At 43.5% G+C, this 12,332-nt stretch overlaps 1 protein-coding gene across 12 annotated transcripts in view; it reads right to left on the reverse strand.

The window, feature by feature from the left end:
- ARPP21 (cAMP regulated phosphoprotein 21) overlaps positions 1-12,332 on the reverse strand; it is a 643,283-nt gene that overhangs the window by 402,800 nt on the left and 228,151 nt on the right. For 11 of the 12 annotated variants that reach the window (XM_033930334.1, XM_033930335.1, XM_033930337.1 and 8 more), the window contains one exon: positions 8,654-8,713. The exons of the other annotated variant lie outside the window; for it this stretch is intronic. In XM_033930334.1, the coding sequence (XP_033786225.1) occupies positions 8,654-8,713 (60 nt within the window). The remainder of the gene's footprint in view (positions 1-8,653; positions 8,714-12,332) is intronic. 12 annotated transcript variants of the gene reach the window in all.

The raw sequence follows: 12,332 nt of genomic DNA on the forward strand, positions 1-12,332 counted from the left end.
CACCCCAGAATGGATAAAGTGCTTAGGGGAAAGAGATGAAGTCCAATTTAAACCAAAATATTCATCAAAGTTAAAGAAATTTTTTGACGGGAAAGCCCTCAGTCACACAGCAACCTCTGGAATAACTGGAATCTCCAGGGCAAAGCTGTCGCGGGTTTACACTCAAAAAAGTGTTAACTGCGAAACATCCCCGGGCTTTCTCCGTGTGATAATTTAGTGTCTATAAAGTGTAATGTGTGAAAAACCCAAATAGAAAAAACACACACTATAAGTACATAAAGTTAGAGTTCATCTCTATCCCCTAAGCTGGGGGCCAAGTGGAAAAATCAGTGTCCAAGTCTAACCGAGCTCAAAACACAGTCTGAAAGAACTTAGCTTCTCCGTGTGTGGTGTGGGCAGCAATCAACAAGCAGCAATCGGCGAGCAGCGTCTTCATCCGACGGGACTCCGTTTCGGGGGTGTACGCCCCCTTCTTCAGGAATTGAGCTGCTCTGTGACCCTCAGTTTCATAGATGGAAATGCTTTTTTGTTTCCATCTATGAAACTGAGGGTCACAGAGCAGCTCAATTCCTGAAGAAGGGGGCGTACACCCCCGAAACGGAGTCCCGTCGGTTGAAGACGCTGCTCGCCGATTGCTGCTTGTTGATTGCTGCCCACACCACACACGGAGAAGCTAAGTTCTTTCAGACTGTGTTTTGAGCTCGATTAGACTTGCACACTGATTTTTCCACTTGGCCCCCAGCTTAGGGGATAGAGATGAACTCTAACTTTATGTACTTATAGTGTGTGTTTTTTCTATTTGGGTTTTTCACACATTACACTTTATAGACACTAAATTATCACACGGAGAAAGCCCGGGGATGTTTCGCAGTTAACACTTTTTTGAGTGTAAACCCGCGACAGCTTTGCCCTGGAGATTCCAGTTATTCCAGAGGTTGCTGTGTGACTGAGGGCTTTCCCGTCAAAAATTTATTTAACTTTGATGAATATTTTGGTTTAAATTGGACTTCATCTCTTTCCCCTAAGCACTTTATCCATTCTGGGGTGAGGGAGGTTTTTCAATTTTTGTTAACTAGGATGGAAGCAGGCTGCTGGCATCAACATTTAAAAAAAGGAGATAGAGCAGCTTTAAAACTATAAACTGGGAGAAGACCGACAGTCACTCAAAAGAGCACAGCTCAGAACAAGGTATATCTTTGAAGGATATCGCCGAACAGGGAAATTAGGGTATCTTAATAGCGAGGTTGCAATAAAGGCCACAGAAGACCAGGTGCCTTTAAATAAAACACATAGATTTGAAAGGTTGCAAATTATCACTGTCAACTGCTGAGCAAGTTGTTAATAGGAATAAAAAGCATTGCTTGATGTGTCAGTATACAAATATAAGAAGCCTAAAAAATAAGATGAGATAGTTAGAATACATAGCACTAAATGAAAAAATAGATTAACAGACATCTCTGAGACCTGGTAGAAGGAAGATAACCAATAAGACATTCTCATACCAGGATACACATGAAATCATTATGACAAGGTGGATCAGATTGGTGGAGAAGTAATGTTATATGTTATAGAGGACCTTGAAGCAAATAATCAAAGTTTTTCAAGACACAAATATTGAGATTCCTTATGTAAAGGGGAAAATAATGATAATAGGATACAAGAATTTCAATATATAAGCATTTAGACCCAGACTCTATAAAAGATGCCTACATTTAGGCGCTTAGATCGGGGCATCTAGCCGATCTAGGCGCCTAACTGAATTTTTAAAATCAGATTAATTGGTGCTGATAATTGAAAGCGCTATTAACAACAATTCAAATCAATTCAAAAAATAAACTTGCCGGTTGATGCCTAACTTGGTAGGTGCCTATAACTTTGATGTAGACGTCTACACAAACTGTGCCTTTGATTGATATGCAGTAGATGTTTTTCTAGGCGCCTACTGAGTTAGGCACCGTTTATAAAATCTGGCCCTTAATGTTCAGAAAAGGAGACTGTTAAATGAAGGGTAATGGTAAAAAAAAAAAAATTAAGAGGAACAGCCTCAAATATGGGTATATCAGGATATTGTTCAAAAACACTATACTGGAAGCTATGGCCAAAATATTCAACATATTAAAAAAAGCAAAAGGCAGGCCAAATGAGAGCATGGTTAAAAAGTGAAATGAAGGAGGCTTTAGAAGTAAAAGAATAGCCTTCAGAAAATGGAAGAAAGATCCATGCAAAGATAAAAAGAAAGAGCATACGGAAGAGAAAGTTAAATGCACAGTACTGATAAGGAAGGCAAAGAAAGACTTTGAAAAGAAGCCTGATTTGGAGGCAAAATAACATAAGAACTTTTTAAGGCATACCGGAGACAAGGAGCTGATAAAATAATTAATTTGACTAGTAGATGACTGACTGGCAAAAAGGCCATAGTATATAATAGGGCAATTTGATAAACTAGAGTAGAAAATCACCTGGAATAGATGGTATACATCACAAAATAATGATAGAAATAAAAAAATGAACTTACAGACCTTTAAAATCAAGCATAGTAATAGAATATTGGAGAGTGGACAATGCAGTGCGGCATGGGGGGAGGTCAGGGGGGTTTTAGTTGTACAGAGTGGGAGGTCTAGAGGTTTGGAGGGTGTCGGGAGGCTTAATGTTTGGGGGTTCCGAGAGAGGTGTCAGCAGGAGGGATTCGGCATCCCTCCTGACAGTATTCAACTGGAGGAGGGGGGAGTCCAGGGGGGTGTTGCTACTTCAGGGGGTCAGCGGCAGGAGGGGAGTGGGCATCCCTCCTGCCGATTTCATGGTACATGTTGGAGGGTATTTTCCCCCTTATCAGCTGAGTCGGCAGGACTGCCTGATGCTGCCATTTCAGCTGATTTGGGATTCCCTTGCTGCAATTAGCTGATGGCAGGGATCCCTTGATCAAGCAGGAGTGATTCTATAACCGGCACCGGTGACATGGGCACCAGTTAGAGAATCGAGGGGGGGGGGGAGAGAGAGTAAGACGTCTGTTTTTAAAGACAGATGCAATTCTGAATAGGACTCAGGTGTGCAATTCTCAGCTGCTTCTTAGGCCTGCATCCTATACAGAATCAGCTCCTTAGTGCGTCTATCTTTTTTGGCCGTTTTCAAATACAAAGACGTCCAGATGAAAAATGCATTAAAACAAGCTACTGTTGACTGCTGAAAAGTTCTCAGCCTAACCAAGAAAAGAATGATAAGAAGCCATGAAAATTACGAGTTATTCCACACTTTTCTTGACACTTGTGTTTCGTTTCATATCATCGAAACAAAGTGTCACGATAAGTGTGGAATAACTCATAAGTTCATGGCTCCTTATCATTCTTTTCTTGGTTGGGCTGAGAACTTTCCAGTGGCCCCTGGTATTGGGCCTCTCAAGCAGCCAGCATTCTTAGCAAACTGGCCACAGATAGCTGACCACAGCTGAGCATAGGGGCACTCTACAGGATACCACAGTGAATATCACATTAAAAAGTCCCAGGTACACATTTCACTATAACCTGCTTATATTGTATGGTGAGTCCTCCAAAACCCACTCAAAACCTACTGTACCTACCTGTATACTACAACAATAGCCCTTATGCCTACAGTGTCATCTTTATGGAGGTATAGTAAATTTTGGGTACTTAGTAATATAGTAAATGACGGCATGTAAAGACCCGAATAGCCCATCTAGTTTGTCCAAACATACACTCTATAATTTAATTTACATTGTTCTTTTTCTTAGATATTTCTGGGCCAGAAACCCAGTGCTCTGCCCGGTATTGTGCATTTACTGGAGTCTCCATCAAGCTCACTCCAGTTCATCTAAATCATCCCAGCCCATCCTCAACTGAATGGACATATATGTGACGCAGACCGCGCAAGTCTGCCCAGTACTGGTCTTAGTTCTTCAATATATACCATTATTTTCTGATTAGGGGATCCTCTGTGTTCATCCCACACTTTATTGAACTCTGTCACCGTTTTCCTCTCCACCACCTTCCTCGGGAGCGTATTCCAGGCATCATCAACCCTCTCCGTAAAGAAGAACTTCCTAACATTACTCTTGAGGCCTGCCATCCCTCAACCTCAGATTATGCCCTCTGGTTTTACCATTTTCCTTTCTCTGGAAAAGCCTTTGTTCTACATTAATACCTTTCAAGTATTTGAACATCTGAATCATATCTCCCATGTCCCTCCTTTCCTCTAGGGCAGTGCCCATTAGGTCGATCGTAATCGACCGGTAGATCGCCAAGGCAAAGTGAGTCAATCGCGGAGCCCACTCCAGAATCCATGATAGACTCGCATTGCCTTCAAAATCTACCGGCTGATCAGCCTTCCACTCCCTGACTGCCTGGTGAAGGCAGCTTCCCTCCCTTCCACTCACTCACTGCCCTCTTGCCCACAAGCAAACTGAACTCAGGCTGTGGGGCTCTAACACTGCGTGTGCTAGCTTCCCTTCTCCAAAACAGGAAGTTATTTCATTCCTGTTTCGAAGAGAAGGGAAGCCGGTGCGTGCAGTGTTAGAGCCCCCCCCTCCCTCCCCGGGTTCAGTTCCTCTAACACCGCATGCTCCCAAACAGGAATGACGCACCTTGCAAACTCCAGCCTTGGGGCGCAACACTCTTGGTAGCTGGCTGCAACTGCAGCCGCGTCCCGCGCAGCCACAGTGGCAAGTATCTGGACTGCCGAAGGAGCAGGGGCATGATGCGGCAGCCATGCTCTGAGCGTCACCTTCCCTCCCTGTGGAAAGTTTCCGCTCGTGTCCGCCCCCGAGGAGAGCACCGCCGAACATAAATGGGTGAGTGCCGTTCTCCCCACATATTTTTCTGTCACCCTCTCCCACTCCAGCATCCCCAGAGCCAGAGAAGGCAAGCGGCTGCGTCCCGTTCCTTCACTGGGGCTTCTCCAGGAGGCAGGCCAAGTAGGGATTAAAAATAAAACAAAAAATATTGTAATGCATCTATATTGCTTGGCCATTAGCCGGCAAGTCTGAGAGGTCCAAACCGGACATTGTAATATGTGGGGTGATGCTGCCCTTAACCTCCAGCCTGGCTTCCAAACACGGAGGCAGCAGCAGAAGCACAGTAAATGCCATGGGCTTCCGAGAGAAGGGAAGGAAAAGAGAAACCAGATCATGGAAGGAGAGAAAAGGGAAGGAAACAGATGCCAGACCAGGGGCAAGGAAGGAGAGAAAATACCAGATAATGGAGGGGGGAGGGAGAGATAGAAAAGGAGAGCAGAAAGATGCCAGGGCATGGAGGGAGGGAAGGGAAATTAAGGAGACAGATGCTAGACTAGAGAGAAAGGAAGGAGAGAAGATGCCAGAGCAATCCACCCTTCTTTTTGAGGATCTGTCATGGTATTGACAAACTCGTGATCAACTATCAGCCTTCTAATGTCTGGTGAGACGAACACACCTTCTTTCAATTTTGCCTCCAACAGGCCTGGAAACTTGGTGATCAAGTATTTGAAGCATTCTCCATCTCTTGGAAGTGATTTTACAAATTGCTTCATCAGTCCCAATTTTATGTGGAGAGGTGGTAGAAGAACTTTATGGAAAGGTACCAAAGTTTCTCGGAGGACATTTTTTTCACCGATTGTTAGCACCCTCGGCTGCCAATTCTTCTTAGTCCAGTGATTTTGTCGGTCTCGACTATCCCATAGACACAGAAAACAAGGGTATTTGGTATACCCAGCTTGTTGCCCGAGCAGCATGCACAAGACCTTCAAGTCCCCACACACTTGTCAACCATGGTCTTCATATTTAAGTTTACAAAGAACCAATTCCAAGTTCTCGTAGGTTTCCTTCAAGTGTACGGAATAACCTACAGGTATGGAAGTGTAAAAACCACTGTTGTGGAGTAAAACTGCTTTGAGACTTCTTTTTGAAGAATCTGTAAGACGCCATTGCTTTGAATCATATTGGATTTTAAATTGACCCATCTGACCTTCGACATCGATGCAATAAACCAACTTGTCTTCCTGGGCGAAGTAAAGAACGAACTCCATTTCACGATGTCTGAACCATGAAGATGACACTCCTGGCAACAATAAATTCCTGCTTTTCAGCCTTGATCCGAGTAACTCAGCGGCATCTTTGGGAAGATTCAAGTCTCTTACCAAATCATTCATCTCCTCCCGAGAAAACAATTTTGGTCTTGTATCATCTTCAAAGTAAGAACTTGATTCATCATCTGGTTCAGGTATGACTTCACCTTCATCGGAGCTAGGTATCTCTTCCAAGGTAGCAGGGGACTTGGGTAATGGTATATCTGTGCCATGGGGGATGGGACGAATTGCTGAGTGAAGTTTGGGGTATGAAATGGAATGCTTCCATCCTATATAATAAAACTCTAGAGCGCGCATGCGCTCTTGAAATTTCATGATCCCTGCCGCTGTGATTTCTGATCCGTAGCGCGTTCCATTTTAGAACGCAGAGGCAGGGATCACTCTAGCCACTTCCCTCCTCCCGCCCTCACTCACCAACCAGTCTGGAGGAAGCGCAGGCAAGCTTGGTCCCGATTGGTGCTGGTGGCGGCTGCCGGGAGGAGGGCTTCGTGGAGCGCCGCTGCATGCCAACACCTCACAGTCTCATGAGCCGCGTCCTCGCCACCCCAATTGCCGGCCTTCAGTCTTCACGCTTCCGCGACGCAGGGTAAGGGAGCCGAGTCAGCGGGGGTTGGGCTGGGAGGGAAGAGAAGCAGTCTGCCTCAGGTTTTTCAAGGCCTGGCTTCTTCGGGCAGCAGCAGCGTTTACAATTCGCTGCTGTTGCCGGCTTCAGGCCTTCCTCTCTGGCGGGTCCTGCCTACTTTCTGTTTCAGGAAGACGACCCGACAGAGAGGAAGACCTGAAGCCAGCAACAGCAATGAATTGTGAATGCTGCTGCTGCTGCCCAATGAAGTTCAAGGAGGAAAGGGAACAGAGGGGGAGAGAATGGCTTGGAGGGAAGAAGAGATGGCAGGGCATGGAGGGAAGGAGGAATGTATGCCAGACCAAGGGAAAAGGAAGGGGGAAAGGAAGGAGGAAATGCCATATGGAACAGAGAGAGAGAGAGAGAGAGAGAGAGAGAGAGAGAGAGGACGGACACTGGATGGAAAGAGAAGAGAGGGCAGTGAATGGAAGGGGCAAGACAGAGGGTAAACAGTAGAAAGAGGGAGACAGACACTGAATGGAAGTATGAGGGACAGGGGGAGCAGATGTTGGAAGGAAGTGGGGAAGAGAAAGAAAAAAGGGCACATGCAGGATTGAATGAAGAGGATAGAGTTAGAAATAAAGATAGACAGACAGGGGCCAGGGAGAGACAGACAGAAAGAATGACATAGAAAAAAATCCAAACCTGGGCAACAACTCAAAAACTAAAGCTAAATGCCTCCAAAAGCAAAGTCCTTTACTTCCACAGTGTCCAACAAACAGCATCAACAAGCATCACACTCCAATCTGGAAGCACACTCACAGTAGATAAAACCTCTAAAATTCTAGGCTGCATTCTGGACTCTACATTAAGCATGGAACTTCAAGTATTTCATTTTCGAAGGAAAACTCACTTTACCATGAAACAATTAAGACTCATCAGGCCATACTTCCATCACCATCATTTTGCCTTCATTGTCCAGATAATGATAATGTCCCAACTGGATTACTGTAACTACACCTATTTGGGAATCAACACTTATCCACAAAATGCAGCTTATTCAAAATACTGCAGTAAGACTCATTTTCGATCTGAAAAATTATGACTCTACCTCACCATACCTCAAACAACTCCACTGGTTACCCATCTCATCCCAAATAAAATTCAAAACATCCTGCATCATACATCACATAATCTACTGAAACTTAGCCGCCCCTCTCATCAAACTCCTATCTGATGAATGGTCTGCTTCTCGCAGACTACTTAACAGGATTCAATTGAACCGCCCCTCAATGAAAAATTTCAAGTACAGAAGAATTTTCCAATCCATGTTCACCTTCCTAGGAGTCAAAATCTGGAATAATCTTATAGAGACAGTAAGAGCAGAAGCCAGCCACACTCAATTCCGGAAGAAACTGAAAACTCTACTCTTTGACAATTAAATTTACAAGATCGCCATAGGCACCTGTTCTCTTGCTTAGTACGATTAGGTTTTTTTCCTCTTTTCTCCCCTCTTTCTTCCTTACTTACCCCTCTTTGCCCTTTCTACCCTCTTCCTTCTTCAAGTCACCTAGAGCCTGTTTAGGTTTGTGCGACTCACAAATATTAGATTAGAAACAGGAGCAAGGGAAGGAGAGGGAGGTAGTCAAGGGGGTCCTAGTTGCCACCTATGCTATTTGAGAAATATCAGAGGATTAATTTAAAAATACATTCTTTCCAGTGAGGGCACTACCATTTCCCTAGGTAATAAGGTAATTACTAAAATTAGCCTCTACATTCACTTTGGTAAGCCTCTTTGAAGTGAATTTGATGTCCTCATGGGGAAGGAGAAGCAGTATGCCGGTATTGCTCTCTTCTGTTTCCTTGTTTACTCTTTCTCGTGACTGATGTAAAACCTCTTCATGCAAATGACAGTACACTAGAGTAGGCACAGTTCATGTGGTGATGCACAGCATACGCAATCCACACATTTGTGAACATTCCTTTTTATTGCAGTTAAAAAAAAAAAAAGCTGCTTACTTGTTGTCACTAATAAACTCGATGATTTCTTGTTCCATCTTCAGCAATATCATTCGATCCCTGTAAAATAAGCACACACATTTTTGTATTATATTCCATCTGGACTCTCAGTTTTCTCTCAAAAAGAAATCAGTCTTTGATCCCTGTAAAATTTTCTGACAGTGAGAATGCTAAAATTGAAAAATATACCATTAAGGTCATGCAGGTTTACAGGCTTCAACATATAGCAGCAGGGATATATCACACTTATATTCTACCTAGATTTACCTATATGTTACACAGACCTCAGCTGCATCTCCTCATTCTACTATCAGATGGTGATTGTGCGCCATGATTCACATACTAGATGCAGATAAGACATCCATGCTCACCTGTAACAGGGTGTTTTTCAGAGCAGGATTGATCAGGCACACAAGCAGGTTATGTCAACCGTATGTTGCTGGAACATTTTGCACAGAATGTAGCAGTCTCTTCAGCATCTCAGTTAGTTTCATAGCTCAGCAATGAATGAAGCTGTCAGAGAACTGGTTGGATTGCGTGCTTGATCAATGCTACTGTCTATGTGAGCAACAATGATTTTCTGTTGACAGGCAGCTGACTCCCGAGCTCAGGGCTGCTCAGCTTTCCATTTATTGTTCACTGACCAGATGCAGCCTGTACATAAGGAAGAAAAGCACAGGAGCTGCTATAGTACATCATCAGCACAAATTGATTATATGCAGCATGTCTTATTGTAGACCGGTCCAAGCAGTAATATGATGTAAACATATGAAGTGAGGATCACGTGGCTTTACGAATGGTATCCAGTTAAGCAGATTTCAGAAGAGCTACAGGGGCTCTGCTTTGATGAGATTTTCCGTTAGAGGTGGAAGGAGCACCAATGTGTTTACAATAGAATTTGATGCATGTTAGCCAGCCAACTAGTTACTGGTGTTGGAGGACACAGCTGCATATCTTTCTGATGGATTAGGTCTTTGAGGTAGTAAGTGCGGCTCCAGGCATAAAAGTAGGAAGTAATATTCCCTGATTGACATGAAAATGCATCACCACTTTTGATAACAGCTTGGGATGAGTTAGGTAATTGAGAGCTTGAATTTCAGTTATTCTTCCAGCTGAAGTAATTGCCACTAGAAAGAGGCAAGTGAGATGAGTAAGTCAGCTGGACTGCACTCCATTGGTTCGAACGGTAGCTTTAGTTATCTATAATCTTTACAAACAGTTTCATCACAAGTGGTTCTCCTAATGGTCAGCTGGGTGCTTGCATAAGGAACCTCAGCCGGCAGCCTCTCCAGACTATACTGATGTCTCAGGAATCCACTGCAATTTCCTTCCAGTGTTCCTAGAGGCAAGACAGAGTCTAGGTTTTCAAGAAACTCCCAGCTGTGATGGGGGTTCAAGTCAAAATAAAGTTTCTGTTGAGCAGGGGCAGCATATTTTGGCTGCCCCTGTCCTTGTCCCACTGTCACAGCCAAACAAAGAGCCGTCTCTGAAATGGAAAAAACTGTCTCTTTCAAGATAATAAATACAATTTTGGTGATACTGGGAAATACAGGACATGTTACGTCTTGAAAATGTTGACTGAAGCACATTAAGTGCTATAATGTTAATCTGTGGGTTTTGATGGCATGCTGCAGTACATTTTAGAGAGCTTTGAAGTTCTGCTAGTATTTTAGAACAGAATTCTCGGAGATAGAGCCTGTTATCAAATACATGCAGAAATGAATGTGTTTGCGTATGATCAACAGGGTCAACATGGCAATATACTCATGTATGTGCCAGAACATTTACATATATGTCAGTATGTTTATGTTTATTTAAGATTTGATATACCGCTCCTGCATTTTACTGACCTAAGCGGTTTACAATATATCAAACTAAAATAGTATGTACTACTATTATTATTATAATGCTGCAAAAAAAAAAAAAAAAAACTCCACTTATATAAAGCTGAGAGTCTACTCAAATGGAAGAAAAGCCTAAGGTTTTATTGGCAGAGCCTAAGCTCAAACCACCACCACATCATTGGCGAAAAAACTTCCATAGAGTGACAATCCACTGCTAAGGTTTAAAAATAGTTGAGGACAGAGATTTTTGTGCAACTGAAACAACTGTGATTATTTAAAGCAGTCTGATATATTGCCGACATTTCACGGCACTAAGCCGTTTCTTCAAGGCTATTATGACCTTGCTTAGATTTTCACAGAGTGACAGCGTTGTGCTCATGACCTCACCAATCTAAGCAAGGTGTGGTTTGAGCTTGGGCTCTGCCAATAAAACCTGAGGCTTTTCTTCCGTTTGAGTAGACTATCAGCTTAATATAAGTGGAGATTTTTCAGCGTTGTATTTATAATTCCCCACTTCATCTTTTGTAGTATTTTAGTAATTTCACTACTATTATTATTATTAACATTTCTATAGCGCTACTAGGCATACACAGCACTGTATACATTATATGCAGGTACAATCTCTGTCCCTACCGGGCTTACAATCTAAGATTTTTACCTGGGGCAATGGAGTATCAACTGACCTGCCCAGGGTCACAAGGAGGCCATACTGAGCGCTTTAGGATGAGGAGGGTTATGAGTTAAAAGCAACCTTGAAAAAAAAATGGGCTTTTAGTATGGACTTGAATAGTGCCAGGGACGAGGCTTGATGTATTGATTCAGGCAGTATTTCCAGGCATATGGTGTAGAGAATGACACGGGGATAAATTTTCCCTGTCCCCAAAAAAAACTAATTTTCCTGTCCTGTCCCCATGAGTTTTTTTCCTGTCCCTGCCCCATTCCTGCAAACTCTGGTCTCATCTGCACAAGCCTCAAACACTTTAAAATCATAAGTGTTTGAGGCTTATGCGGTTAAGGCAGAGGTTACAGGAATGAGGCAGGGACAGAGACAAAATTCGTGGGGATGGGACGGAGAAATTGAGTTCCTGCGGGAACAGGGACAAATTTGTCCCCGTGTCATTCTCTAGTCTGGAGTTAGAAGTGGAGGCGAAGGGCAGTGGAGGAGGCTTGCCCAATGAATGTTGTTCCTGTGGAGGAGTATAGGGAGAGATAAGGGAGAGATATTAAGGAACTACAGAGTGAATGCACTTTTAGGTCAATAAGAGGAGTTTGAATTATATGCGGAAACGGATAGGGAACCAATGAAATGAATGTGGGGTGGTGATGATGTGAGCATAATGACTGGCAGAATATAAGTCGTGCAGCAGCACTTTGAACAGATTGAAGGGGAGAGAGGTGGTTAAACGAGAGATCAGTGAGAAGCAGGTTGCAGTAGTCTAGGCGAGAGGTGAGAAGGGTGTGGATAAGGATTTTGGTAGTGTGCTCAGAGAAGATAGGTCAGAATTTGGCAATATTATAGAGAAAGAAAGAGCATGTTTTGGTGGTCTGGTGGATTTGTGCAGAAGAGAGAGAGGAGTCAAAGATGACCCCCAAGGTTGCGAGTTGACAAACAGGAAGGATGACAGTGTTATCTACTGAGATAGAAAGTGTAGGGAGAGGAGAGGTAGGTTTGGGCGAAAGGATAAGTAGCTCACTCTTAGCCATGTTCAATTTCAAGAGGTGGCAAGACATCCAGGCAGCAATGTCAGACAAGCAGGCTGAAACCTGAGCTTGGATTCCTGCAGAGATTTCTTATGTAGAGAGGTAGAGCTGGGAGTCGTCAGCATACTAGAGAT

This window comes from Geotrypetes seraphini, chromosome 2 (genome assembly GCF_902459505.1).
Source record: "Geotrypetes seraphini chromosome 2, aGeoSer1.1, whole genome shotgun sequence".
Lineage (NCBI taxonomy): Eukaryota > Metazoa > Chordata > Amphibia > Gymnophiona > Dermophiidae > Geotrypetes > Geotrypetes seraphini.